The following is a 27,188-nucleotide window of genomic DNA, read 5'->3' as shown; positions in this document are numbered from 1 at the left end:
CCCCACATCGCGCTCCCTGCTCGGGGAAGCCTGCTTCTCCCTCTCCCACTCCCCCTGCTTGTGTTCCCTCTCTCGCTGTGTCTCTCTCTGTCAAATAAATAAATAAAATCTTTAAAAAAAAAAAAAGGGTAGGATGCTTAACCGATGGAGCCATCCAGGTGCCCCTATAGCAACATATTTTAGATCTAGGTGCCAGGATTCATCATATTTTCTACTTTTTAGTTCATTTGAATTTTCATATAGAGATTTTGTTCTTAAGATTCAAAGACACATCCTAGCCTGCTGTTCTTAACCCTTCGCTGTGGCCTGGGAGCCCTGTGTTCTAGGCCCAAGCCAGCCTTTCCCACCTGTCAATCACTCTACTCCATCCCACTTGCCCTCAGGGCCTTGAAAAAGACAAGCTCATTCCCATCTCAGGGCTTTTAGGCTTGCAATTTCCTCTTCCCAGGGCACATGGGCCCGCCCTTGGAAGGGCCCCACGCTTGCAGTTTAATGTGAAAAACAGAACAATGTCTGCACCCCAACAAAGCTGTCCACGCCCGAATCCCTGAAACATGGGACTATGTCACCCTACCTGGCAAAGGGGAACTCAGTTTGCAGATGAAATTAAGGTTGCTGATCTTGAGATCTTGTGATCGAGAGATGATCTCAGATTATTAGGTGGGCCCAGTGTAATTACAATGGTTCTCTTAAGTGCAAGAGGGAAGAAGAAGAAGAAGAGAACCAGAGAGCTGACAGCGTGAGGACTTGACCAGACTTTGCCAGCTTTGAAGGTGGAGAATGGGTGCCATGAACCAAGGAACACAGGTGGAAAAAACAAGGATGTGAATTCTCCTCTAGAGCCTCCAGAACGAACACAGCCCTGCTGACACACTCATTTTAGTCCAGGGAGAAGCATTTCAGACTTCTGACCTCCAGAACTGTAAGAGAATACATATTTTAAGCCACGAAGTTTGTGGTAGTTTGTTATAGCAGCAATAGGAAACTAATACAGTAGCTGTCTTGAAATTCTTAATTTTATCTTTGAATTTATGTTTTGCAAATGAAGCCAGATGAAACAAAGGAGCATGCACCGGGGGATTCAACTCATGCACAATCCTACCTCCCCAGTGAGTTCTCGGCTGCCCACTGCCCACCCCACCCCCAGTGCCCCAGCTCCACCCAGTCTCCCCACCTTCACCCCAACAGCCAGGCTGCTCTCCACCCAGGGTGGCAATCAGATCACACTAGTGGGGGAGATCTGCATTCTGCCACTGCCCTCATCCCCGCTGGGGGCCTGAGTGCCAGCCTAGGCAGGGTAAAGTCATACACACGTCAGGCAGTATCCCTCCCCATTCTAGACTAGCATCACCTCAGCAAGTTCAACAGGAGACTCAGCCGGGACCCCTCCCCTGCCCCCAATCCAGATCCTGAGCACATCCCAGCACCCTGACTGCAATCTCTTGGGAGCTGCCCAACCACTGTAGGGTTAGGGCTGTAGGGCCACGGGAAGAGGAGACTCACATCCCCACCCTCAGCCAGAACCCCACAGTTTCATTTTGCACCGAGCCCTGTAAATTACGTAGCCCTGCCTCTTCTGCTAACAACATTCTTGCAGCTCCTCACCTGCTGTTCTTTCATCATTTCTCAGCTTCAGCTGGAAAACCCCACATCAGAGAGCCCTTCCCCAGCCCTGCTTCAGTTGCTCTTTATCCTGACCATGGTTTCTCTCTCTTAGGGCACTCAGCAAGAGCTGACATTATCTTGTTTCGCTACCACACTGATTCACTAAAAAGAGCCCACTGTGTGCCAAGCCCTGTTCTAAGTGCTGAGGATGCAGCAAGCAGAACAGACACCTGCCCTCCTGGAAAGGATGTTCTCGTGAGTTCTACTGATTGTTAGTTATCTCTTATCCCCTCAAGAATAGACTGCCATATACCCAGCACCTGGCACAGCGCCTGGCCCATAGCAGGTGCTCAATTAAAATTTGCTACACAATTGGGGCACATGGATGGCTTAGTCCGTTGAATACCTGACTTTTTTTTTTAAGATTTATTTTAGATAGAGAAGGAGAGAGAGAGCAGGGGGAGGGGCAGAGGGAGAAGTAGAGGGAGAGAATCTCAAGCGGACTGAGTGAGGAGCCCAAGGCAGCTCCATCCCACGACCCTGAGATCATGACCTGAGCCAAAGCCAAGAGTCAGAGGCTTAACCGACTGAACCACTCAAGCACCCCAGAGAATCCGACTCTTGATATTGGCTCAGGTCATGATCTCGGGGTCATGGGATTGAGCCCCAGTCAGGCTCTGTGCTGGGCATGGAGCCTGCTTAAGATTCTCTCTCTCCAGGTGACCCTCCCCCCATGCACACGCACACACGCAAGCTCTCTCTCTCTTTCTCTCTCTCTAAAAAATAAAAATAAAAAAATTGCCACACAATGGACTGTATGAATAGTGACTGCCTTTAGGTACTCTGCACTGTGACCAGGCAGAGCACAGAGACATCTGTCTTCATCCTACAGAGTGTGGGGCATGAGGATCTGGGGCAGGGGAGGGGCAGTGCCCCAGTTCCTGAACCACGTTGCCTCAAATTAGCCTCACAGATGTCCCGCCATTATCAGTCAACAGTTTATTTGTATTTTTAAGTGAAGTTATTCTGCTAATTGGACATATGTCTCAGGGTTCTACAAGGAAAAGTCTGTTAAAAAGTCTTGCTGTAACAGGAAAGATCTTTGAGGGTAGTTTTATTCAGGGACAGGAAGGGAGCTGAGTGGATTTTAATTTGGTAGAAAATAGCTGCTTGGGGCCAAGACGGTGAGAAGTGGGAAATCAAGAACAGGCTGTTAGATTATTAGTGTGGTTAACAAGCATTTCCATCAACCTCATAGCTGCAGATTGCCTTCCACCAACTTTATTAGTTATATCATGGCCTTTCACCTACCCCTGCTATTCCAGCGATTCCCATTTTGGGGACGTGGACACTGAGGCAGGAGAAGTGCATCCCACCCAAGCCGGTATGAGTTGGGCCTCACAGCTCCTCTGGCCTCACCTCCTGAGCACATGAAGGTGTGAAAATTTTGGAGTCAGGGATAAACCCCGAAGAGTTTCGGGAGAGATGGTAGAGGCTTAGGGCTGAGGGGTGGGAGAGACGGCGAGGAAAACTCTGGTTTGTCAAGGCTTGACGAATGGCTCAAACTCCCTTGTACATCAAGGAAATCCATGCCTCAGCTGCTGGCCTAGAGGAACCCTAGAAGCTCATGTGGTCCAGATGAGAGAGCCAAGAGTCACACGGCTCGGGAACCACCTGATCTGTGATTAAATCGAAGACCCTGTAGTGGGTTGAATGGTGGCACCCGAAACGATATGCCCTTGTCCTAACCCCCTGGACCTGTGATTGTGAACTTATTTGGAAAAAAGGATCCCTGTACATGTAACGAAGGTAAGAATCTTGAGATGAGATCACTCTGGATTGCCCAGATGGGCCCTAAACCCCATGACAAGAATCCTTCCGACAAGGGAAGACAGAGGCAGAGACTGGAGTGACACAGCCACAAGGCATATCTGAAGCCACCAAAAGGAGCATGGCCCCACTGGCACCTTGATTTTGGACTTCTGGTCTTCAGAACTGTGAGAGAATACATTTCTGTTGTCATTGGCCACCCAATTTGTGAGGATTTGTTACAGTGATTACAGGAAGCTAATATACTTGCTTACTAGCCGTAGACCCTTGGACAAATCACTTAATCTGTGCCTCCATTTCTGCATCTGTAAAATGGGGGTAGATACCTCAGATTGTCGTGAAGTTAAAGGAGATCATATAGAGAGAACCCTTAGTGCCATGCCTGTCCCGCGGTGCTCGGCCAATGTAAACACTTGTTCTTAGCCTCAGAAGCCCGCCTGGGGAACTCATTAAAAATAGAGTTTTCCAGGCCTCACCCCAGAATCACTGAAAACAAATCTTTAGAGTACAGCGTCTAGGGATCTGCACTTTATAAGGCTCCTCAGGTGTCTGATCATCTGACAGCACGCTGTCCCATCCCACCTCGGTGACAGACAGCCAGAATCTCTTCTGTTTCTGGAAAGCTGCCCTTCCAGATACAGATTTCCCTTCCATCCGGGGTAACCCACTGCCATAGAAAATCGCCTTAGCGGTAAGGAAGTCCTAGCTTATGCCGTCCCTCATCATCACACTTCCCGGTACTACGTTCAGCAGAGGGAGAAACAGTTGGGGCGGAGGGGAAGCACGCAATCCAAGGCAGGAAAGGAAACTGTGCAGGGTTTTCAGTGGGAAAAGCAATAAAGCAATGAGAAGCCCAGCCATGGTTAGTCTGGGATGAGTCTGAGATGGGCAAGGACACTGTCTCCAGCTGGCGTTTCTCCAGCTCCTGCCCCCTTTGGTGTAGGCTAACCCTCAACACAGCATCATCTCTGGGGAGCAGTGTGCTCTGGCCTCCTCCACCCACCCTACAAGAACCAGGTAGTGGGAGCAGTTGGTGAGCGGCTCTGTGGCAGCAAGAAGCCAGCCTTGTGTGTGCGGGCCGCCTGCGTAGGCAAGAAAGCTACAGATACACGCAAACGCGGAACTGGCTAATGCCGTTAACTGCACTGACCAGTATGGAGAGATGCCTAGCACATGGCAATGGCCTCCCATCACCAGAAACACAAGGCTTTTTTTGTTTCATTTCAGCTGTGGCCTCTGGAAAGAGATCACTGCTTCTGAGCAGCAACAAATACCATCTCATCATGCAACTTCAAGTCCAAAGCAGCCCCAGGAGATACACAGGGTGAGCCAGGAGAAGAGAAGAGCTAGAAAGAGAGTGGCCAAACGCAGCAGGGAAAGATCACAGCATTGGTGGGCGCAAGCCAGAGTTCAGCCCAGCATCTGCTACAGATGGTGGAGCCTGTCTCTCCCAGGGCAACCCGGTACCAGTGACGGTGTGCAAAAAGATGGTAGAAGAGGCGATTTCAGGTGGTACCCAGGATGCTTCTTATTTGCGTATGCAGAGCCCCAAAAAAGACACAGCTAGTCTATCAAGCCTGCAATCTTGCTTAGAACAAAACCAAGTAACGGAAAATGTCAATAGGATGAAAAACAGTATACAAATACATGAATAATTGGTTTCCAAGAAGTACATGGGAATGACAACCTATAAATTCAAGATAGTGCTTACTTCTGGTTTTGAAGGAGGAAGGCTGGAATCAGGGGAGTACCCTGGGGGCTACAATTGTATGGGTAAGGTATTATTTCTGAAATCGTGCAGTGAGAAGGATGATCACTAAATTATTTCTTATACCTCTCCTTAGATCTTATATATTTCACATTTTTTAATTTCATGGTTTTTTTTTAAATACAGGGGTATGCAGGTCCATAGGTCACTGATACATCTAGGATAATCAAGAAGACAATGTGACATGCACATAGCCTGCCTGAGAACTACAGACAAGCCACCGCACACTGAGCACAATCTCCAGGGAGAAGCCGGAGTGATGCCATTTTCCTCTAGGGTCCCCACGGATGGAAGCAGCCCCGCCAAGTCTCTCCCCAGACCACACAAAGGCCCAAGTTGCCAGTCCTCCAGAACTCTCCCCAAATCGGGGCCACTGCGCAAAGGTTCTGCAGGTTTGCAATGCAGTGCTCAGAAAGGTTTTGGTACAAAGCTAAAAAGGAGGCCCTGGGTGCCACTGCAGACTATCTGCCTATTCCACAGGCCTGGTCCTTGGATGACCCAAGCAGAGCACATTAAATGCAGCTCATGCTCTGCAAAAATTATCACAAACTCCGAGAAAGCCAGTCACCAAGACAGCAAGGATTCCATTTCTCTCCTCCTCTTCTCCCTGACAAATGTTCCAGGATGAGAAAGAAAAGCAGCAAAAGGGAGCCTGAGGGACAGGGTGCATGAAAACTCACCTAAAAGCTTCCACGCCAAGTTGACAGTGCGCACACGCAAAGGAAGAGCGGCACCATTAGATCCAGCTACACAGGAGGCCTTCCCGGGTACACACCCCTCCCTCCCTCACCATGCTGGGTTAGGAGCTCCTCCTGCCCCCCACTTCTTGGCTGGGAGTCAGCTGCTGTCAGGAACCAGAGCTGGAATGAAGACAAATCGATCCTTCTGCAACAGGTGATTCCACACCTGCTTCCCCCCACTGGACTGTGAGCAGCTAGAGGGCAGAGGTCAAGTCTTATTTCCCTTCATATCCTCTGATGCTGGGCCTCACCCAAGACCCGGCACAGAGCAGGCTCAATTAAAGTTTGTTAAAATAATAGATGGATGGAAGAACAGTGAAGACATGTCCTGGTGTGGCCAGGACAGTCTCCAGGTTTCAGAGAATATTCCTGAAGAGCCAGATAGCGCTACAGTTCCTCTTGATGGGCAACAAGATCTTTAAAGCACTTCTTGACTTGCCACTAAGTCACTTCACTTAGCTGGTAGCACGGTTATCCTCAAAACTGCCAGTTGTTTAGTAGCTTAAGAGTTGAAACTCTTTCCCAAAGCAAAGAGCTAGCATCCACTGGTTCCTTTGGAGGGTCCACACTTCCCTCCACTCGGAAATGCAAATTCCAAATCTTTGTTGGATTAACTCTTTGGTTGGTTGATTAAATACAAAAAGGAATTCTCTGGAGGCACCTGGGTGGCTCAGTCGGCTAAGCGTCTGCCTTCAGCTCAGGTCATGATCCCAGGATCCTGGGATCGAGGCCCATGTCGGTGGGGAGCCTGCCTCTCCCTCTTCCTCTGCGTGCTGCTCCCCCTGCTTGTGCTCTCTCTCTCTCTCTGTGTCAAATAAATAAATAAATAAAATCTTAAAAAAAAAAAGGGAATTCCCCAGGAGGAGATTCTATTGCCCTTCTTCCTTCTCCCCTGTGTTTCCCAAACCCAGCCCAGCAGGACCACAGCCTTAGGGCTCACACCAGGGTGGATGGTCCCAGGGGAGAAGCAACCCAGCAGGGAAGATCTGGATGTCCAAGTCCAAGCCCAAGATGTGCCACAAAACTGCAGGGGGCTTGGGGTATCTGGGTGGCTCAGTTGGTTAAGTGCCCGACTCTCAGTCTCAGCTCAGGTCTTAATCTCAGGGTCATGAGTTCAAGCCCTGTTTTGGGCTCCACGCCAAGCATGGAGTCTACTTAAAAAAAAAAAAATCCCATCACCCTTCTAGACCTCCAGTTCCATCTGTACATTAGAGGCCTGAGCTAGCAGGTGCCGCAGATATCTTTCTCAAGGTCAATGGCATAATTATAAAAAGAGTCATCACCCCACCTAAGCCCCTTACTCTACTCCTCTAACCAATACCCTTTTCCCCCCAAAACACTCTACCATATGCCATGGTTCTAAAGGTTGACAACAGATGACCTTCTCTCTAAATGGAGATCTCAGTAATGTTGAAATTGTTATCCCATACTCAAGCCTTAAGTAGCCCATGTCCCTAAACAAGGTCAGGTATAAACGTTAGCAGAATTTAATGGGCATGAGGGCACCTGGGTGGCTCAGATGGTTAGGCGTCTGCCTTCAGCTCGGGTCATGATCCCTGGGTCCTGGGATTGAGTCCCGCATCGGGCTCCCTGCTAGGCGGGGAGCCTGCTTCTCCCTCTGCCTCTCTCTCTCTCTCTGACTTTCATGAATAAATAAATAAAACATTTAATAAAAAAAAAGAATTTAATGGGCATGAAAGTTCTTACAGCAAAATTATAGATGCTTCCCATCTGCAGGTGAACCTCCCATCTCTGTTTTATGGGAGCCCCATTAGAGGTGTAATTCTCCTTACCTCTCTCTTCCCTCTCACTCCCTGCGGGAGGAGGAGTCACCAATCAGACTGGTGAGTCCGAGAGAAGAAACAGATCGTGCTCAGCAACCCCCTTCCTCTCCCTTTTTGGGATCCGCACACCCCCATAAGACACTGGTGCTCCACTCCTTCCGGCCCTAAGAGGCAGGTCCCCTGTGAGAGGTTTGTCTTGTCCTGTCCTGTCTGTGCCTGCATAGGTAAGTCTATCAAATTCAGGAGTGAAGTACAAGCCCACTGGCTCACAGACCCAAGACACATGCTCCCGCCCAGCATTTACCAGTAATAAAGCTGCTCTTCCTGGCAGACACCTGCATCTCCTTGGTTCTGCTTCTCAGACAAGGAGGAAAAAGTATTAATCATTACCTCTTAAAGCCCAAGTAGTAAGTACTAGTGTAACTAATATGATGCACACCCATATTGCTGACCTGATGCATCCAACACCACAGGAGTCCAGCGACCTACTTGGAAACAAGAAATTGGATTCAACTCAAAAGTTTCCCAGTCACAGCAGCAGTTGAGGTCCCCTCCTATATTTGGACTCTGATTAAGAAAGGAAAAGGCACCTGTGATCTGTCTCTCTCCCTCCCTAGACACACACATACTTTCTCTCTCTCTCTCTCATTCTCTGTCTCTCACTTCTACTCATCATCTGATAGCGTAGAAGCTCAAAAAATATTCAGTGACTGATGACTTTAAGCATTCTCATTCACTGAAGGCTTAACAAAATTTTACCCAAGAACTTGCCATAGCTCCCTACTACCTCTGGTATAAACCTTGGCCTCTTGTCCCTCTGTGACCTAGCTCTAATTCTCTTTGCCAGTATGCCCCTTTGCACACCCATATCCTAGTTCCCAGTAACACTGAACTAATCCGTCTCTTACAGACAATCCCCAAAATTTTACCCATCAACCTCAATAAAAATCACCTGTTCCCAGTGTTACATGTTTCAATCCTACCCACCTTTCCAAACCCAGCTCAAATACCTCCTTAACTCATTCAATCTCACCCAGATTGGGCCTCTTTCTCTGCTCCCATATGCCTCAAGGGTCTTGACCATTTTAGGGTATACTAGTTGAACAAGCAAGTAAATATATTGTAGATAATGAGAGGCAGGTTTCTCACTGTCAGAGAAATAAGTTATGCATAAGGAATGGGAGAGAGCTAAAATTCTGTGACGTTAGACTGGAATAGGAGATATCAGTATGAACTCATGGTTTTTTAATAGATAGGTGTGTGTATGCATGAGTATACACACATATATTTCCTAGCTCTGTCTTCTGGGAGGGCCTAGAAACAATGGCACTCCAGTAGCAATATGTACATCTAACACCAACATCTTGGTTTCTAAATACCATCCTCCAATAAAAGGAACCAAGGCTTCTTGGAGAAGTGATTGATTCCAGGGGTAGGGCAAGGAAAATACAAGATGAGCCTGGGGATTAGAAAGTTAAGATAGTGGGGGTGCCTGGGTGGTGCAGTTGGTTGAGTGTCCAACTCTTAGTTTCAGTTCAGGTTGTGATCTCAGGGTTGTGAGATCCAGCCCCACATTGGGCTCCACGCTCAGCATGGAGTCTGCTTAGGATTCTCTCTCCCTCTCCCTCGGCCCCTCCTCCTGTGTGTGCACTCGCTCATTCACTCACACATGTTCTCTCTCTCTCTCTCCCCCTCTAAAGTGAATAAATAAATCTTTTTTTAAAAAAAGTTAAGATAGTGCTCAAAAAAGAATGGAGACATACAAAAGGACACAGGAATCAACCTGAAGGAGCTCCCAATGGCCAAAATTAGGATAATTTGAACAATAAAAATAATGATGTTTTGGACTGTAACCCATAGAATAATATAAACATCCATGAGTTCATACCGATAAAAATAATTAAACAACTGAAGGAGAAGGGACAGTTCTTTCTCGCAGAATTCCAATTAACAAATGCAAAAATAAGGAAAATAGAAAATCATTGACTTGTTCATTAAAATGATAAGGAGCCATTGAGGCAAACTTTGTGCCTCTGGATCTCCTCTCTGGCTGCATTAAATAATCCCCAGTATTTAATTAAATAAAGCTGCTCATCTCTGTTCCTACAAATTCAGCTGGGGCAAAGGCCACTGCCACCCCTTCACAGATAGGGGGGTACAGATGCTTGGTGGTAGACCAGGAGCCCGAAGGGCCAAAATGGCTACAATACTACTCAGCACCATGCAAACCTCTCCTCACCCTGTTTAGGCCTTGGGATTTCTCGATTTCCTTTCTTTCCTTGAATTACCAGACCTTCTATGAGGTATCAAAACCTTAACTACACCTCAAGATCCAGCATGCTTCTCTAAGAGTCCCCAGTGTATCAGGATTCATTTGATTGCAAGTAACAGAAAACTGATCTCAAATCATCTGGAGCAAAAGGAGAATTTCCCGGCACATGTAACTGGAAAGTCCAGTGGTAACCTGGCTTCAGGCTCAGCAAGATCTAGGGACTCAAATGACACTTCTCTCTACAAAACTGACTCTGTTCACAGACAGGCTTCCCCTCACGGTGGCAAGAGGGCTGCCAACAGCTCTAAGTCAAAACCCTATACTCGCAGCTAATGCAGCAGAAAAGGCAGTGCTCTATGGGGGACACCCCCCAAAAGTCCTGGACCTCATGCTCACTGCCCAACACCGGCTCGGGCGCCCATCCCTGAATCAATCTCTAGGGCCACAGGAATGGACTCCACAGATAGCCTAAGTCATGTGCTCACTCTTGGAGCTGAGGGTGGGGTGAGCCTCACTCAAACCTCAGGGTGAGTACATGAGATATCGGTGCCTCCCCAAAGGAAGTTTTAGATGTTACTCCCCAAAATGTGAATGGCTCTTGAGCTGAAAAATTAACATATGTCCACAATACCAGAACCCCTCAGTCAGAATCAACTCAGCCCTGCCTCCCGGACGTCTGTACCAGCCATGACTTCTTTCTGCCTTGTGCACAGGCTGGTCCACACCTGTCGCCTCCAGTTATAAGCATCCTGGACACGAGGAGCCTGGTTCTTCAAAGCACTGGGGCCTCACCCCACCCCCTCAGCTGCCCAGCAAAGTGCCACTGAGCCCCTAGAAAACACTCCTTCGCTTTGGTTCCCGCCTCCTCCTGATGTGGATGGAGTTGAGTCACTGAGATACCAGCTGGCCGAGCACCAACCTTGAAAGTACTTCTCTAAGTCACTGTCTCTTGCTCTAGCATACTCCGGGACCTGGGGACGCTGGCTTGACAGGTGAGATAATTATGTTTTACCCTTCACTCATTCCTTTATCAGTCATGAAGACAAGAACAGATAAGTGTTCCAACTGAAGAACATACTCCTGCCGTATTTACTCCTGCTCTTCAGTGCCAGCCAGCTCCCCTTCCCAGGCACAACTCCCAGGGACCAGCCTCCACGCCTGTTACCTGTGCCAGCTACTGCGTGCTACCCTCCTGTCAAATACCAGGCTGCACTTCCCTTCCTGCATCCCCCAAAGCCGTCAGCTTCCCCGGGGGCTGTGGCCCCATTGCCTTTCAGATGACTTACCCGTGAGGGCCACTGTGGGCACGTCACCCATCCCCTGTGTGCTCTGCAGGGAGCTTGCCCCCCGTGGCCCGGCCTGCACCTCTGTGCAGAATGTCGCTCTGGTCGGCTCTAAGGCCCACAGCCCTGGTTAGATGGAGAAAGAGGGGCGGGGAACAGCAGCGGGTGGGCACCAAGTCTCAGAGCCCGGGGCTTTGAGATCTTCTGACACAAACTAACATTTCATTCATTCATTTGCTCAAAAAACCTTTACTCAGGACCAACTGTGTCCTGGGTACTGCCCTAGATGCTGCACACATGGAGACAAGGGTCTGTCCTCAGGGAGCACCCTTCCTGGTAGACATCTGACTGGTTTTGTTTTTAAAGATTTTATTTATTTATTTGACAGAGAGAGAGTACAAGCAGGGGGAGTAGCAGGCAGAGGGAGAGGGAGAATCAGGCCTCCCACTAAGTGGGGAGCCTGACATGGGGCTCCATCCCAAGGCCCTGGGATCATGACCTGAGCTGAAGGCAGACACTTAACCGACTGAGCCACCCAGGCGCCCCAACATCTGACTGACTTTTGATACCTGCTTCACATTTACACTTCACAACACACTGTCTCAGATCCTCAATATGTGGCAAGGCCAACTGTGGTCTACAGACAGGAAAATGGCAGCTCCAAAGGCTAAATGACCATCCCGAAGACAGAGCACAAATTCAGGTCTTCCACATACAAACCCTGCGCCCTTTCCAGGTCCCCTCCCAAGGAAGGAGCTAGCAGGGTGTAGCCTGAAACAGACATTAAGTCAACTCAGTCCTAGGCATCATCACTAGAGGTAGAAAATACAAAAAAGATGACCCAATCCCTGATCTAAAAGAATCTATAGGCTAAAGTGAGAGAAAGACATGTAACCAGTTATCATCTGTAAGGAATAAAGAAGACAGAGTGATTAAATTCAAATAGGAAGTGGGCGCCTGGGTGGCTCAGTTGGTTAAGCGACTGCCTTCGGCTCAGGTCATGATCCTGGAGTCCCGGGATCGAGTCCCACATCGGGCTCCCTGCTCGGCGGGGAGTCTGCTTCTCCCTCTGACCTTCCCCCCCTCATGCTCTCTGTCTCTCATTCTCTCTCTCTGAAATAAATAAATAAAATCTTTAAAAAAAAAAAAATTCAAATAGGAAGATATCTCTGGAAGGATACATAGAACATGATGATCACTTCCAGGCAGAAAAACTGGGTACCTGAGGAACAGGGAGAGGAGGATCATTTTGGATGTTCAAATGTTACATAGTCTGAATTGCATGCCATGTGAATCTATTTCCCATTAAACGATGCTTTAAGGATGCAATCGGCCTAGTTCTACAGGGTAAATGATCTGCTTTCTTCAACAAGCAAATAGCTCAAAAAAAGGATGGAAGGGAAATATTACAGATTTGAGAAGATTTTGGTTGATGTTTCCTAATGCAATATATGCACCTCGTTTGAACCCAGACTGTAATGCACCAACTTTAAAAAAACATTTTTGGGACCAGGGATATTTGAGTATAAACTAGCCATTAGAAGTTATTAAGGAAATACTGTTAATTTTGTTAGTTATGATTACGGTATTGAAGTTTTTTTAAGGTACTTATCTATTAGAGATACAGACTGAAGTATTTACAGATGAAATGATACAATGCCTGAGATTTGCTTTTAAATATTTGAGCAAAAATAAATGAATTAAAAGTGAATGAATGAATGAATGAATAAAGGGGTAAGTAGATGATACAAGACTGACAAAATGTTGATAATGTCTGTCGAACTGTCATCCAGTTCCATAAGGGTTCATTATACCATTCTCTCTTATAATGGTTGAAATTTCTATAATGAGAAGTTTAAATAAAAATTTTAAAATTAATTACCCCATCCACCAAGAATGAGTGAGAAGGAAAGCATCATGGAGGAGAGGTATTTGAGCTGAGGCCAGAAGGATGACTAGAAATTTTCTAAGGGGCCAAGGGCATTCCAGGCTGAGCAAAGACATACAGATCTATCACAAACCTCTCTCTGGAGGAAACAAAAGTATCTACATTTGACCCCAAACTCAACTTACAACCAAAAAAAAAAAAAAACAACCCTCTTGCTTGATGCCCCACCTCATCTAGTTGTAGCATCAAAATCAACTGACCTATCGCAAGTAAGGAAAGAGGGTGTGAGGTCGAAGCTCCACTCAGCAGCCTAGCAAGAAGCCCCAGTATAGCCTTGAGAGGACAGGAAAGCAATTAACCTCTTTCAATTGGGTTTTGCCTGACAAAGCACTTCGGAAGCCAACTGAGTTATCTCAGGAACAGAGCCTTCATCCCTCCTGAGTCATCCCAGACATCTTGTGCTCCCCCAGAAACACACACCAGCCTCCCCGACAGTGCCTTGTAGATTAATAACCTCAGTACCATGGGATCCAGCTTGACGTTGGCCCGGCAGCCTAGCCCATCAGCACAAAAACACCTCCAATGAGGAGAAGGCCCTCCCCTCCTTGCTCCCAAGCCCCCAGCCTCAATCCCCACACAGCCCCCTGCCCACCTCCAGCTGCATGCAGGAAGCTTGCTGGCTTTGCAGCTACTTCAGGACTTACCTAGTCCTGGCCTGGCTCAGATGGGCCCCCTGGGCTCCTTACCTTGGATCGAAGCTGCAAGTACTCCTCTGAACCATAGGGGACACTCCTCAGGGACGTGAGATAGTCATAACTGATGACAGCTGTCTGTGAACCAAGGAAAAGAAAGGCTCAGCACCTGGGCATCAAATATTGCTCCTCGGCCCCCGCCCTGCAGCTGCAGGCCCCTGACACAAGCCGTATGTCTAGAGAAGTAGACAACACCTCCCCTAAGATGCTCTGTCCCCCAGATCTTAGCCTGGCTAACTTCTTCCTGTCAATCAGGGCTCTGCACAAATGCCACCTTTGCAGAGAGCCCCCATCTAAGGTTGCCCCACCCACCAGCAACTCTCAATTATTTATCATAACAACATTATCATACCCAAAATTCCCTTGCTCACTTGTTTCCTTGTATGTGGACTATCTTCTCTTTGCTAGAATTTCAGCTCTGTATACACAGAGGCCTGTCCTTCCTGTTCATCACTGTACGCCCAGCACCTTTTTACTATGACAGGCACATAGGTAAATGCTCAGTAAAGACTAGTTGAATGAATGCTGTTGGATAAACTTATTATCATAAATAAACATCATTTTATATTTATGTTGCTCAGATAGCCTGAGTTTTGATTCTGGGTCCCTTGCCCAAAAGTCCAGGAGAAGTCCCCATATCCTTGGTGAATCAGAAAATTACAGGCTTCCAGATATCTCAGACATGGAGGAAGCTGGAGGATTACCCAGGCCAAACCTTCCTTTTTAGAACTGAGCCACTGAAGCTGCTAGAAGCTAAGGGGCTTCCAAGGCTAATACCCAGAGAAGTCTATTCCTTTGCCTACACCCCCAAAGCTTTACTCCATTCGACATAAATGTGTTAAACACCAACCACAAACAAGAGCTGGTCACTGAATAATGCACAAGGCCAATTAAGACCAGAGCCCTGACCTTTAAAGAAGGCACAGCCTAGTGACTGGTTTATAAAGCACTGGTAAATACCTTCCTCCCTCACCTCCAGCTACAGATGGCCCTTGAACAACACGGATTTGAACTGTGCAGGTCCACTTACACATGGGTTTGGTTTTCTTTTTGTTTTTTGTACAGTACTGTAAATGTATTTTCTCTTCCTTATCATTTTCTTTTTTTCTTTTTTTTTTATTTATTTGACAGAGAGAAAGAGCACAAGCAGGCAGAATACCAGGGAGAAGGAGAGGGAGAAACAGGCTCCCCGATGTGGGGCTCAATCCCAGGACCCTGGGATCATGACCTGAGCTGAAGGAGATGCTTAACAAACTGAGCCACCTAAGCGCCCCCCTTATGATTTTCTTAATAACATTTTCTTTTCTCTGGCTTACTTTATTGTAAGAATACAGTATATGAGACATATGACATACAAACAATGTATTAATCAACTGTTCATGTTATCTGTAAGGCTTCTGGTCAACAGTAGGCTATTAGTCGTGAAGGTTTTGGGGAGTCCAAAGTTGACTGCATGGATGTTGGCACCCTAACCCCCTTGTAGTTCAAGAGTCAACTGTATTCAAATCCCTAAGGTTCCATCAAAGCCTGCTTCCCCAAGGCCACTCATCCTGACTCCTAGCCTACAGGTCTCACTCCTGTATCTGAGGTCCCCTAGCAGTGGTCACCTGAGTCACACATCTTGACCCAATCTGTGGCTTTAGATTGATTGTTTTTTGACCCATTCATGTGAGCACTCCTCAATCATAAGCTCCTTCAAAGCTGGGTCGAGGTGGGACAGTTCATTTCTACCTCTCAAAGCATGTAAGACACTGCTGGGCCCCTAAAAGGTCCTGGGTAAACACTCGGCAATCATTTTATATCCCATGGCCTATTTATCTATTTGTCCATCTAGGTTCTATGACTAGCTCAGGAGAAGACTTCACAACACTGAGTATTAAGGAAACAATCAGACAACAACCCAAACAGACCGTGCATCAGAGTCTATCCACACCAAGGGAAAGAAAGGACAGGCTCATCCTGCAGCAGCCAAAGGAGGAAAGAGAGCATTGAGGCACGTGGCAATCTACCCACCAATCAGGCAGTTATATGTGCATGTCCGGGAGCGTTGCTCTCAGCAGCATGAAGAGGACACGATCACACAGGAAGGATGCTCCCAGGCCACGGGAGAAAACCTCTAATGGTGAAATATTTAACTCAGATCCTCTGTTAGTTTGGTGGTTGCAGGGGATCCTCAAAAATCCTCCCAGGCCCTGCTGCTCTGAGTATGAGCCCTGCCTCAGGAACCATGCACACTAGCTCACAGGAGAGAAACCAGGTTTCCTGATAGAATTTCATCAAAGCTGCAGAGTCCTTCCATAGGCATTGGCTGAGGAGTACCGGCCCAGGTCTGTCGCTAAAATACAATACAGAATCTAAAATGTAAGGGTTTCACAACAGAGACCATGTGCAAGCCCGTCCTGCTGGAGTTCAGTAGGACCGAGGTGGGCCATATGGAAATAGAGACACAGGAGGGCGCCCGGCAAAGCTTTGCACACATAAGGGTGTTACACGTGTATCTCCACGTCTGCGACATGTATGAACGTCTGCAGGTAATACTGCAGTCGATCTGCCACCTGGCGATGAGGAAAACCTACCGTGGCAACGGCTCTGCCCACCCTGACAGCGCCGAAGTCACTGGGATCCAAGTACTTGTTACTGTAGAGGTAGAAGCCCGAGGCAGCCAGAGCCGCGCTGGTCCACGAAGCAAGCTTGAGAGCCCTTCTGGCCATGTTCCCAGACCCTGCAGAGGGAAAGGAGACAACAAGGAATAGTTGAGTTCCGTAGTTAGTCGGACCAGGACCCAAATTCAGGCTCTGCCACTTAAATAGATTATATGACCTCGGGTCATTTTCCTACTGCAAAAGTTGTTGGAATAAAATGAGATCGTGGATATAAAATGCTTAGCGGAGTACCTGGCACAAGTCAACTCTCAGAGTCATTATTCCTTGCACAGTGCCAGGTACCGTTCGAGGCACTGGGGGGAGAGGGGACAAAGCAAAGTCCTTGCCCAGCGGTGCATACACTCTAGATGGGACGACAGATCCGCATCACACAGACATATTAGAATAGCAGCTGGCATTAAGTGCAGAGAAGAGAATCAAAGAGGGTAAGAGGAAGGATGATACACATGCAACAAAGATGCTCTTTTAGATAGGGAAAGTGGCAGAGCATGCTAATCCTCGTTACTTGTAACTATTACTTTACCACCATGCACACATAGGTGTCATTAGCCCTCCGGGCCCAGGTCAGAAGTGCTCAGGCCAAAAACGGCAGCTGGTCAGAATCATCCAGATAAGCTCTCCACGTCTGGCTGATTTCCAGAATATTTATTTCAGTTAGAGTAAACTGCCCCTTGTCTAGATCATTGGCTCCCTGAGGGCCCACACCATGACTGTTATTACGTTGTCCACCCACAGTCCGGCAGGGTACTTTGCGATTAGGGATTCAATGGCCCCCTGCTAATCTGTTTAACCAGATCCACTCCCAGTCAGTGGGATCAAGTGGGCTCAAGGCTCCCTGATGCCCTTCCCCACCCTACTTATAGTAGCTCAATCCACCAGGCGGACTGTTGGAGCTTTTGGGGGCCACTGTACCCAATAGGCTGTTTCCCCTTCAGTTTCTGGGAACTCCGTATCAGACTAAAATCCTTGACCACAGCTGCAGGAAGCAGGGGAAAAGTCCCATCCAGGAGAAGTGAATCACCAAGCCACCCACACGTGCAAACCCTGTAGAGACGCAGCAGGAAGATTCAGGTCATCCCTGTTTGCTTCTGCTCTGGACTCAGTCTGTGACCATCCCTTCCCTGCTCTGTGCCTCTGTTTCCCCTTTGTAGGAAACTATTGCTACACAGCCTTGTCTTCTTTTTCTTTAAAATCTATCTGGACTCATGCCTCACAGTATAGCCACAGATTTTTTTTAAGTATTCACAGGTACATCTTTTTTCCATTCTTCTACTTTGAGCTTAAATTTTATACTATTTCTCTAAACAACATATACTTGATTTTTATGTTTGCATTTAATATAACTTATGCATTTAGATTTAATTTTATTATCTTCTTCCATTTCAAAAATGCAGATTTCTTATACCACATTAACAAAATGAAGGATAAAAATCACATAATCATCTCAAAAAATGTAGAAAAAGCATTTGACAAAATTCCATACCCATTTATGATTGAAAACTCTCAACAAAGTAGGTATAGGGGAACATACCTCAACATAATAAAGACCATATATGACAAGCCCACAGCTAACAGCATACTCACTGCTGAAAGGTTTCCTCTAACATCAGGAATAGGACAAGGATGTCTACTCTCACCTCTTTTATTCAACATAGTACTGGAAGCCCTAGCCAGAGCAATAGGCAAGAAAAAGAAATAAAAGCCATCCAAATTGGGAAGGAAAAAGTAAAACTATCACTGTTTGCAGATGACATTTATATACAGAAAGCCCTGAACAATCCACCAAAAAACTGTTAGAATAAACAAATTCAGTAAAGTTGCAGGATACAAAATCAGCATACAAAAATCTGTTATGTTTCTATACATTAATAATGAATAATCAGAAGGAGAAATTAAGAAAACAATCCCATTTATAATTGCATCGAAAATAAAATACCTAAGAATAAATTTAACCAAGGAGGTGAAAGACCTACTGAAAATTATGAGACATTAATGAAAAAATTAAAGACACTAATAAACAGAAAGATATTCTGTGTTCACAGATAGGAAGAATATTGTTAAAATTTCCATATTACCCAAAGCAGTCTACAGATTCAATGGAATCCCTATCAAAATTCCAATGGCATTTTTCACAGAACTAGAACAAACTATCCTAAAATTTGTATGTAACCACAAAAGACCCAGAATAGTCAAAGCAATCTTGAGGAAGAAGAACAAAGCTGCAAGTATCATGGTCTCTGATTATATTACTATATTACAAAACTGTAGTAATCAAAACAGTATGGCAGTGGCATAAAAATAGACACATACATCAATGAAACCCAACAGAGTCCAGAAATAAACCCATGCACATATGGGCAATTAATTTACAACAAAGAGGCCAAGAATATACAATGGGGAAAGAACAGTCTTTTCAATAAATGGTGTTGGGAAAACCAGATGACTACATGCAAGAGAATGAAACTAGACCCTTATCTCATATCATACACAAAAACTAACTCAAAATGGGTTAAAGACTTGAACATAAGATTTGAAAACATAAAACTCCTAGAAGAAAACATAGGCAGTAATCTCCTTGACATAGGTCTCGGCAATGACTTTTTGAATATGACACCAACAGTGAAAGCAACAAAAGCAAAAATAAACAAATGGGACTACGTTAAACTAAAAAGTTCCCACAGAGCAAAGGAAACCATCAATAAAATGAAAAGGCAAACTACTAGATGGGAAAAAATATTTCTAAATCATACATCTGATAAGGGGTTAGTATCCAAGATATATAAAGAACTCACACAACACAATAGTTTTAAAAAAATATATTAAAATATGGGCAGAAGATCTGAATAAACATTTTCCAGGAAAGGCATATAAATGGGCAACAGGAACACCAAAAGATGCTCAACATCAGTACCCCTCAGGGAAATGCAAATTTAAACTATAATGAGATATCACTTCACACCTGCTAGAATGGCTCGTATCAAAAAGACAAGAAATAACCAGTGTTGGCAAGGATATGAAAAAAAGGGAAGCCTTGTGAACTGTTGACAGGAATGTAAATTGGTGCAGCCACTCAGGAAAACAGTATGGAGGGTCCTCAAAAACTTAAAAATAGGACTACCATATGATCCAACAATTCCACTTCTGGGTATTTATCCAAAGAAAACAAAAACACTAACTCAAAAAGATATATGCATTCACATGTTCACTGCAACATTATTTACAATAACCAAGATATGGAAACAACCTAAATGTCCATCAATGGATGAATGGATAAAGAAAATGTGATACATAGGTGAATATAATGGAATACAATTCAGCCATAAAAAAGAGTGAAATCTTGCCATTTGTGACACCATGGATTGGACCTGGAGGGTATTATGCTGAATGAAGTAAGTCAGAGAGAGAAAGACAAATACCATATGATCGCACTTGTATGTGGAACCTAAAAAACAAACAAAAACAAAAAACAAACTCACAGATACAAAGAACAGATTGGTGGGGGTGGGCAAAATGGGTGAAGGGGACCAATAGGTACAAACTTCTAGTTATAAAATAAATAAGTCATGGAGAAGTAATGTATGGCATGGATTATAATTAATAATATTTTATTAAATATTTGAAAGTTACTAAAAGTAAATCCTAAAAGTTCTCATCACAAGAAAAAAAATTTGTAACTATGTGTGGTGAGGGAGATTAGACTTACTGTAGTTAAATTTAGCAATGTATACAGAAATTGAGCCACTACATTGTATTCCTGAAACTAATATATGTCAATATACCTCCATTTAAATTTTTTTTAAAAAACACACAAAAATTATAGATTCTGAGGTCTACCTGTTGGCCCACTGAATTACCAACTTGGGGGGTGGGACTCAGGGACCTGCATTCTGATAACATAATGGGTGATTTTTATGCAAGCTAACGTTTGAGAACCATTCTTCTAAATATTTACTTTTTACTAAAGAGGCTGAATGTGTTCAAATCCATCAGTGAAACCATGCCCAAAAAACAAGCCTTCCAGTTTTATCATACCTACTCCCAACCCCAGGTATCTGTGATTGCCCCTCAAGAGTGACTGCAATTATTTTTAAAGAAATAATGTAAGAAACTCATTTGTTCCCCTAAACACAAATGCTCTGGCCCAGCTCCTGGGTTTAGTTCCTAACTCTGCAAGAAAGGGGTTTGTAAATAAAAAGAAATTAAAATCCTGCTTTGTAGAATGGACTTTATATTCTTTTTTTTTAGTATTCTCTTTATTTATGAAAACCCCCCTATCCCCACATCATTCTGCCAGCTTTTTTTTTTTTTCCTGCCAACATTTTAATAAGCCAAGAGTTCCTTCCAGACAAAAGACATGGTGGTTGAGAACATACACTCCAGCAGGCCTGGGTTTGAGCCCCTCTACTCACTTACCAACTGGGTAAGCAGGCAAATTACTAACTCTCTCTGACTCTTGTGACCTTGTCTATAAAATGGGGATGATGACAGCAGTGTCTACTAGATGGGGTGGTGAGGGACGAGGAAATCATGCAAAATGTATGGCTAGGTGCCACCTACACAGTAAGAACACAGTAGCAACTGCTATTACCACCACCACTCATCTCTTATTATTATAATTATTATTATGACTGCTATTAATTATTTCCTCTCCCAATGCCATGCTTTGGTAAAGGACCTTATTTCCTCCCTTGCCTGTCAACTTCTGGAGGACTTCTGCAGGCCTCACTTCTAACATCCTGGCAGGCCCCCACCTAACCCTATCTTTTCACTTTGCTCTCTATACCCTCAGCCATAGTGTTTTCTATCAAAAAGGGCAGCATGCTCGGTTCACCTTCCACCTTGTCCCACCAAGACAGAGGGTTCCCAACTGGACCTGGAAGCAGGCCTTACATTGGGCTGCGTGCCCTCAGCTCCTTATACATCTTCCTTCTCCAAGATCATCAGTGCAGGGGCGCCTGGGTGGCTCAGTCGTTAAGCATCTGCCTTCAGTTCAGGTCATGATCCCAGGGTCCTGGGATCGAGCCCCACATCGAGCCCCACATCGGGCTCCCCGCTCGGCAGGAAGCCTGCTTCTCCCTCTCCCACTCCCCCTGCTTGTGTTCCCTCTCTCGCTGTGTCTCTCTCTGTCAAATAAATAAATAAAATCTTAAAAAAAAAAAAAATCATCGGTGCAAGAAAGTCCATGAGAGGTGATCCAAGGACCTTCCCTGTGGGGCCTTCAGAGAAGCCCACATTAATAAGGTCATATGGAGCCACTGGTGGCCAGGACCTCAGCCTCTGGAGCCAGGAAGAATCCTGCTCTAATGCTCACCAGCTGTGTGACCTTGAGCAAGTCACAACCTCTTGGAGCCTCCCATGTAATTACCTACAAAAGGGAGTTCTTGACAGTACCTCAGTCCTAGGGTCACGGTGTTAAATGAGATGCTGCTTTAACATAATGCCTAACATATTCAGCAAATAAGACCTCTTTTCCTTACTGTTATTTTAAACTTCATTTCTTCTTCCCAGAAACACTGACGAGCTGATATAGAAGAACTCTTAGCACCTGGGAGACCAGGATTTGGCAAAACCTTGTACAATTAATAAAGCAGGGGAGGAAGGCCATCCTGTCTTGCCTGAACTGCCCAGCCGTTCCCCATTCCAAACCCATTTCCCCACATCCCATCCGACTTTGACTCTCCACCCAGGTCATTATCACCCCAACCTTCACGTGCACACATATTATCCCACATCCCCTCCACTGACGAAAATGTCCAAATTCTCTAGCAAGTCATTCAAGACCCACCCTACTCATCCCAACCCAAACTTGCCAGCTTCATCTCCCAAATACCTCTCCACACTCAAACCCCCCACCCCATCCCTCTCTGAAGCCTTCTGTGAGCCAACCACTTAGAATGAGTTGCTCCTTCCTATCTGGTCTTATTATGCACTGCTTTTTTCTCTAAGGATCTGGTCCTGTATCTGCCTCTTCTACTACATGCAAAGGGCAGAATTTGTTAACATATTACATAACTAATTAATAAGTCTGCTAACAAATACATGATTGAATGAGTAAAAGAGTGAATTTTTCCCCCCATCTATTCTCAACATGGAAACTTCAGCCCAATTATGTATTTCCCTGCTCTCAACTCTCTAATGGCTCCCACCTCACTCAGATGAAAACCCAAGGCATTGGCCTACATAGGGCAGGCCTAGACAATATATAAAGTGATGGGTGTGGCCAGAAGTGGCCCAGTGGCTATAGTTTGCCAAACCCGCCTTAGCATAGTAGGAGCCCCAAAAGCGTTTACTGAATAAATCAAGGGAGAAACTGTGCCCCATGAGGCCTGCGCTGAATCAGTAACAACACAGGTCCCCAGGTAAGAATCACCCCAGGGCTGTCAACTGGATGCCATCCTCCCCCAGGCACCCCCAGCACCACCTCCTAGCTCTTGCCTCTTTTAAATCCCATCTTCCTCATGCACCATCCTCCAGGCCTGTCCCTGTGGGCAAGGAGGCCACCCCTAGTCTTGAGATCACTTCCCCTGGGAGGGGAAGCCTCAGCCAAGCGGACACAATTCCCAAGACCCGGTTTTCATGCAAATGTCCTCAGTAATAAAAAAGGTGGAAATTGAAAAACATAAAATAGATGATATAGGAGCCAAAGTATGTCTAAATAGATTGGAGCTGGGGTTTTCCATAAGGTGTCAGTGAGTCTTTAACATGCAAATGAGTCGCTTCCCTCGGGGTATTTTAAAAGACCCTGTCAGCCGTGAAATATGTCTGTCGATGAAAAACACCTTTCATTATTAAACCCTTTGTTAATGAATCACCTGCCCTGTTCTGTTTACTTGTCTGACTTTCACCTGAGTTACCTCTCACAGAAGCACACACACTTTTGGGGAGGGGAAGGGAGCTTAAGGACACCAAGACCCTAAAACCTAAACGTCAGATAACAATATTAGCAACAACTAACCTTTACAAAGCCTTTGCACTCATTATCTCCTTAGAATCTCCACACAACCCAGGAAGATGAGACAGATATTATTATCATCCGCAGGCATATATAAGAAAAGGAAGGAGCAGAGGGGGTGAGAGATTCTTCCCAGGTGACTCAGCTAGTAAATGGCAGCATTAGAGCTTGAGCCTGTCTATAGCACATGACCTCCTTCACGGACTTGCAGAGCGGACTTGTTCACCACTGTTCTTACCACTGTTCACGGGTAACCATGTCAGTCACTGTGCACAGCGACTTTGATTTCTGACCCTCTATCAGGCCCAAACAATGGCGGCATGTAGAAGACACTGCCTGGAGCCCTGGAAATCAACATGGCAGAGTATCAACCAAAGCACCTCATCAGAAACAACCCATTCTAGTCTAGGAAACATTTAGGAGGGCTGTGTTATTGTCAGATCCATGAGAAGAATGGAATCCATCTTGCTGGACCATAAGGGAACACCCCAGCGGGTGATGAAACGAGGCGAAATGCAAGTGTGGAAAGTCCTACAAATGGGTAGTTGATGGTCAAATGAAACGTCCATCCCCTGGACATAACTAAATGGGGAACCAAGCACTTACTGTTTGTGGTGGGCCAATAAGTGGCTACGCCTATCAGTTACCACCCATCCGCAGCCCCCTCCCCATGCCACATCCCAGGACAAGATGCATGGAATCACCTTTCCCTGCTTGGTGCACAGGTGAGAATGGCCAGAGGAAAGGCAATTTGGGCTCTAATTCCATCAATCCCATAAGTGTCCACAGCCTCCTCCCATTTCCTAAATAGGCTCTTAGAGAAATTGAGCATTATTTCTTCTGGTCTGCTCCGCTCCTAAGACTGGAAAAGACCCAATAAGAGTGATCAGGTTTTCAGGGAAACCTGAAAATGTTTTGTGATGTGGTTAAAAAGCAAACAAGGTAGTTGATACCATCGTGTCTCAAGTCTGGAAAGATGCAGAGTCAATGCCCAGGGACCATATAGTTGGCCTGATCAGGTTTCTAACCTGCCCTACCACCAATGATGCTGTCCAAATGTAATCAAACTCCCTTTCCTAGGGTTCGACGCCCAGGAGGCGGCTGAATCAATATTGATTAAATAAAGGAATCCCTGGCTGATGCCAAGGTCCCAGAGCAGACAGAGAAAATAAATCTCACCCAGACAAGGAATAGAAATTCTCCATTCACTTCATCCTGGGAAAGTGGGGACTCAGGGCAAACAGTGGAAAACCAAACACAAAGAGCACGTGGCAGGTAAGAGATGGGTCACTGGAATCCCTGACACAAAAATCTAAACCCAGGAAATTTAGTGAGTGAGTTGGGGGCCAGGGGATTGAGCAGGGAGTGGGGGAATGGATGCCAGAACCAAGCACTATTTTTATCTTATAGGTCCCCTGTCTGACAAGAAAATGTATATATCAGGAAGGAATAAAATGCAAGCTCTCCCAGCAGAGGTCAAATCTTACATCTGTGAGGGCTGTTGAGAAATAGCCAAGTGTACACAGTAATATGCACATGTTTACCATCACTACAAAAAGTTAAACTGGCAAACAAGAACACAAAGGCCCATAACCCGGTGTGAAAAAAGAGCTGGTGCTTTAAGTTCACAGGACTTTTTTCCTATAAAGCAATAGTACTCAAAATATGTTCCGGACAGCATTTCTCTCTCTCCCAGGAGCATGTTAGAAATGCAAATTCTTGCTCCCCACCCCAGAGCTGGTGAATCATAAACTTTGAGGATGGGGTCCAGCATTCCGTATGCTAACAAGCCCTCCAGGTGATTCTAATGCAGTTTGAGAAGCTGTGCAATAAGAAAACGCTTAAAGAAAAAGGCACAGAGAAGTCTAATTCACTTTCAACTCGGCAAATATCTCTTGAGCACACACTAAGTGCCAATTATCATGGACGGGATCAATAAATACTTGAATTGCTTGACTTCCTACCTAGTGGGAAGTAAACGCCACTTAACCTGGGGACAGAGCTGTGCTGTCTCCCATAGGTTGCTCTCCATACACAGCTGTCCTCTGCACGTTTTTAGGGAGAACTGGAAGTGCAGGGCCCGGCAAGGTGCGGGAGATCCGGAGCGCTCTTGCGGCACGCCGCGAGTCCAGGCGGAGCGTAGGGGTTTCGTCTGCGCCCCCTGCTCTCGTCCAGACCACGCCCAGCCCCCCGCCGCCCGCGCCTCGGAGCCCGTAGACCGCCTAGGGAGAAGTCGCCTGGGTGAGCCACCTGATGCCCATGGTCCAGCTCCAGCCCTTCCTACGCGCGAGACCGCGCCACGCGAGCAGCCAGTCCGCGCTTCCGCCCACTGCTGAGCCGGGCTGGAGAGTCTCCGCAGAGGGGGCGGGGCCCTGCGGGTCACGTGGCCACGCACGGGCCCCGGTGACAAGGTCACAGGCCGGGGGTTCCCTCCCCACGGCCTGAGCGGAGGCCGGCGCCCGGCGCGTCTACACCGCCTCCCCCGCGCTCCACACGCGGTGCGGCCCCGGCGCGCCTGCCCTACTCACCGCAAGGGACGCAGGGACGTGGCGCCAGGTTCCACACCGCACGCGGGTGACGGGGTTCGCAGGGACTTTGCTTTCCGCCACCCACTGATTGCGCCTAATGAAGCGGAGGCGCCGCGCGGCCTGGCGGGACTTGTAGTCCGTGGTTCCCTAAGCCGCGGGCACTAGAGCCGCGGAGCCCGCGCTCCCCCTGGACCTCTCCATCTGAGTCAGAGAGGTCGAGACACCTTACCTGTCAGATAGCCTTGTTTCTTTGCCCGGCTGCGGACAGAGTCCTGAAATTTGTTTTCAATAGTCTTTCCGAAGGAGGCATGGATTCGTGTTCAGTGGAGGATGAAGTTGTCGGTTTGTGTATTTTAAATAAGGTATTAGAACAAGTAAGCGAGAAATACATTTACTGACAGTTGCCGAATGGTGAGAATGTGCTGATTAATCTTAGTTATCTCTGGCCCCCATTCGTTCATTCATTGATCTGTTTCGCATGTTTATAAGATGTACTTTAGAGACATTCATCAGACGTTCACTCATTTCACAAATATCTCTTGAGGTACTTCTTGAGGGAACAGAGTTGGGGGAAATTCATCTATCAATTCAATACAATTGCAATCAAATTTCCAACAGGATTTTTTCTGGACTGTCACAAGCTAATCTAAAATTTATATGCAAAGGGCGCCTGGGTGGCTCAGTCGTTAAGCGTCTGCCTTCGGCTCAGGTCATGATCCCAGTTTCCTGGGATCAAGTCTCACATCGGGCTCCCTGCTCGGTGGGATGCCTGCTTTTCCCTCTCCCACTCTCCCTGCTTGTGTTCCCTCTCTCGCTGTCTCTCTCTCTGTTAAAAAATAAATAAAATCTTTAAAAGATAAAATAAAATAAAATTTATATGCAAAAACAAAATGTAAAGCATTGCCAAAACACTCCTGAAGGGAGTAACTAACGTGTTTCAAAGACTTGGCCTTTCGTACATCAATATTTATTATAATGCTGTAAGACTTAAGGCCATTTGGTATTAGTATAAGGATAGGCAGAAGGGGGGAAAGAAATCAGCTTAGAGAACCCAGAAACAGATCCAGGCATATGTGGGATCTTGATATATGACTGAGCTGGCATTATAGATCAATGGGGAAAG

General features: G+C 46.2%; 1 protein-coding gene across 12 annotated transcripts in view; it reads right to left on the bottom strand.

The window, feature by feature from the left end:
- Positions 1-26,414, bottom strand: part of ADCK1 (aarF domain containing kinase 1) — a 144,767-nt gene extending 118,353 nt beyond the window's left edge. For 2 of the 12 annotated variants that reach the window (XR_010405286.1, XM_064571424.1), the window contains exons 1-3: positions 26,066-26,395; positions 16,499-16,644; positions 13,917-14,000 (exon numbers count right to left, since the gene is read on the bottom strand). Coding sequence is in view for 11 of the 12 variants with exons in the window: in XM_064571424.1 (XP_064427494.1) it covers positions 13,917-14,000; positions 16,499-16,633 (219 nt within the window). In the remaining variant the exon portion in view is untranslated. Of the gene's footprint in view, positions 1-13,916; positions 14,001-16,498; positions 16,645-25,501; positions 25,752-25,787; positions 25,966-26,065 lie in introns of those variants that run through there. The other 10 variants (XM_064571422.1, XM_064571423.1, XM_054513821.2 and 7 more) reach the window with 9 other exon arrangements.
- Between the last annotated feature and the right edge of the window lie 774 nt (positions 26,415-27,188).

This window comes from Mirounga angustirostris, unplaced genomic scaffold, assembly GCF_029215605.1.
Source record: "Mirounga angustirostris isolate CCGP_5_RB_7025 unplaced genomic scaffold, mMirAng1.0.hap1 SCAF_9, whole genome shotgun sequence".
NCBI lineage: Eukaryota > Metazoa > Chordata > Mammalia > Carnivora > Phocidae > Mirounga > Mirounga angustirostris.
This window is presented reverse-complemented; position numbering and strand designations above follow the sequence as displayed.